This window comes from Austrofundulus limnaeus, unplaced genomic scaffold (genome assembly GCF_001266775.1).
Source record: "Austrofundulus limnaeus strain Quisiro unplaced genomic scaffold, Austrofundulus_limnaeus-1.0 Scaffold102, whole genome shotgun sequence".
Taxonomy (NCBI): Eukaryota; Metazoa; Chordata; class Actinopteri; order Cyprinodontiformes; family Rivulidae; genus Austrofundulus; species Austrofundulus limnaeus.
The window spans coordinates 689,476-691,581 of record NW_013952504.1 but is presented as its reverse complement, the minus strand read 5'-3'; the positions used below and the strand labels follow the sequence as shown (position 1 = coordinate 691,581).

The 2,106-nt window shown below is 36.6% G+C and overlaps 1 protein-coding gene across 1 annotated transcript in view; it reads right to left on the bottom strand.

The window, feature by feature from the left end:
- The window catches only part of smc3 (structural maintenance of chromosomes 3), a gene marked incomplete in the record, with an annotated part of 36,905 nt that overhangs the window by 3,125 nt on the left and 31,674 nt on the right, over nt 1-2,106 (bottom strand). The window contains 1 exon segment of the mRNA XM_014013499.1: nt 679-785. Coding sequence (XP_013868953.1) covers nt 679-785 — 107 coding nt within the window.

The following is a 2,106-nucleotide window of genomic DNA, read 5'->3' as shown; positions in this document are numbered from 1 at the left end:
CCACTACTGTGCATGTGTGTCAAGGACAGAAAGGCAGACGTGGCAGTGGAAGGTGTCAAAGCAGTTTGGAGAGAAAAACAAAGTAAAGAAAAAACGATTAATTGATTATTAAATTAGTCATCGATTATTTTAATAATCAATTAATCATCTATTAATCGACTAATCGTGGCAGCCCTACCCACCAGCAGTTGTCCTGGTTATTAGTTTGTAATCTCCTGTCCTATGCAGAAACACTATATTTCCACTTTTCAACCACTGGCCCACCTATAGGTACCAGGAGCTGAAGTCAGATAGTCTTATCTCATGGTACTCACTTTATCTCTGAATTAGATTAGATTTAAGCACACACCTTATACCATACTCAAATTTTAATTTGTGAAAAGTCCCATTAGCCTTTGCTGCCCAAACATATGTTGAATTTTCCCCGTGTCTGTGGGCTGAAAAAAAATGAATGTGGACAACTGCACTGGCTGCTAGCTTTTTCATAAAAATAAAACAACTTTACTTAAGACGTATTTGCATTTCATGTATTATATTACTGCGTTTGGCCCGCGGCCCTCAGATTGATTTTAATTTTGGCCCTCTCAGGGAAAATGTTTGAGCACCCCTGCACTACACTAACGGTCTGTGTGGACAAGTCCTGTTCATCACATCAAACACAGGAACGTGCAGACTCACCTTGTTCCTGAATTTGACGCCGTAGAACTTGTCTGCAGACTCGAGCAGCTCAGGTCTGAAGGTGGTGGTGATGAACTGAGCGTGGCCCGCCAGCTCGACAATCATGTCTGAAATAAAGAAAATCACAAATGTATCAACGAGGAGTTTAAAATGATCTTTTCAGTTTGTTTCCATTCACCTCTGTCAGATCATTTCATTGTGACAGATTAGGTTCAGTGTGTAGTTTTAATTAAGTAGACATGATTTTAAATCCTTCTTTTCCACATTTAAATCTTATCAGCTGGGGTCTGTATAAAGTGGAACTGAAATACTTCGGTCTGAATTCCTCCTTATTGTAACTCCACAAGCCCCTCTTTCATCCCTTTTCTGAGATGTGACTCAGATCAACTCATTTTAAGGCTGTCTCTTTAAAGTCTCTTCCAGAAACTTTTTATTTACTCTAATTAAAAGATGTCAACAACTGAAGACGTGTCGGTCCAGCTTTACATGTTGGAGCCAGAGTCTGACTCAGAGGAGAACGAAGACCAAACTGTAGTTAGTAAATCCAGACCTTATTTAGGAGTTCTGTTGCAAATACTGTGACCAAATGTCACAGAAAATATAAAAAAACTGAACGGATTGAAAAATATGACCCAAACAGAATATACATCCTAGAGACTCCAAGTACACAACAAAATGACTTTAAAGAATAGACTTTGCATGATACATCCCATTTAAAACTGATTTTAATAGAGAACTATGTTTTTGCCAACATAATTAAGGGGTTATAGAAACATTTATAAACAAAATAAAACTCAACACATCCATAAAGCATAAAAATCAAGACCTATAAACCAAATCAAACTTTTTTTTAATCCTGCAAGAACTGTGGATATTTAGTGTAAATCAAACACTGTATAAATAAGTTGGTGAGTTGTTACACTAGACCTGACCCTGTTTTTCTTTTTGTTCCAACAAATGAAGTTCTGTATTTTTGTCTAGAAGACAAAGTTAGAGGTCAGACTGAGATGGTCTAGACCTAGGCCCAATAGTGGGCTGCGAGCGCCACCTTGAGGGCCTCAAAAGAACAACTGTTTTTAACTTTGGGCCACAGAGGGCTGCGGGACCACATTAATTTTGAATAAGGTGTAATACACTTTCTCACCACTAGTAGCGGTAGTGCACCACTCAGATGTTTAACAACTTTTTGAATATGTAGAAGAAACATAGAAACCTGCCTTGAATGGAAACTTATTTTAAATGAAAAGTAGAAGCAAAAATGAACGTAAATCATCAAAAAACACCAAAGTTTGTCACTAATATGAAGAACAGCTTCTGTTTTTATCATGCAATATTTTAAAAGTTCAAAACATTATCAAATACAGTTGCAGATACAACTATATTTTAATTTGCATTTTATCAAATTATTTTGTAGTTCATTTTTAAATA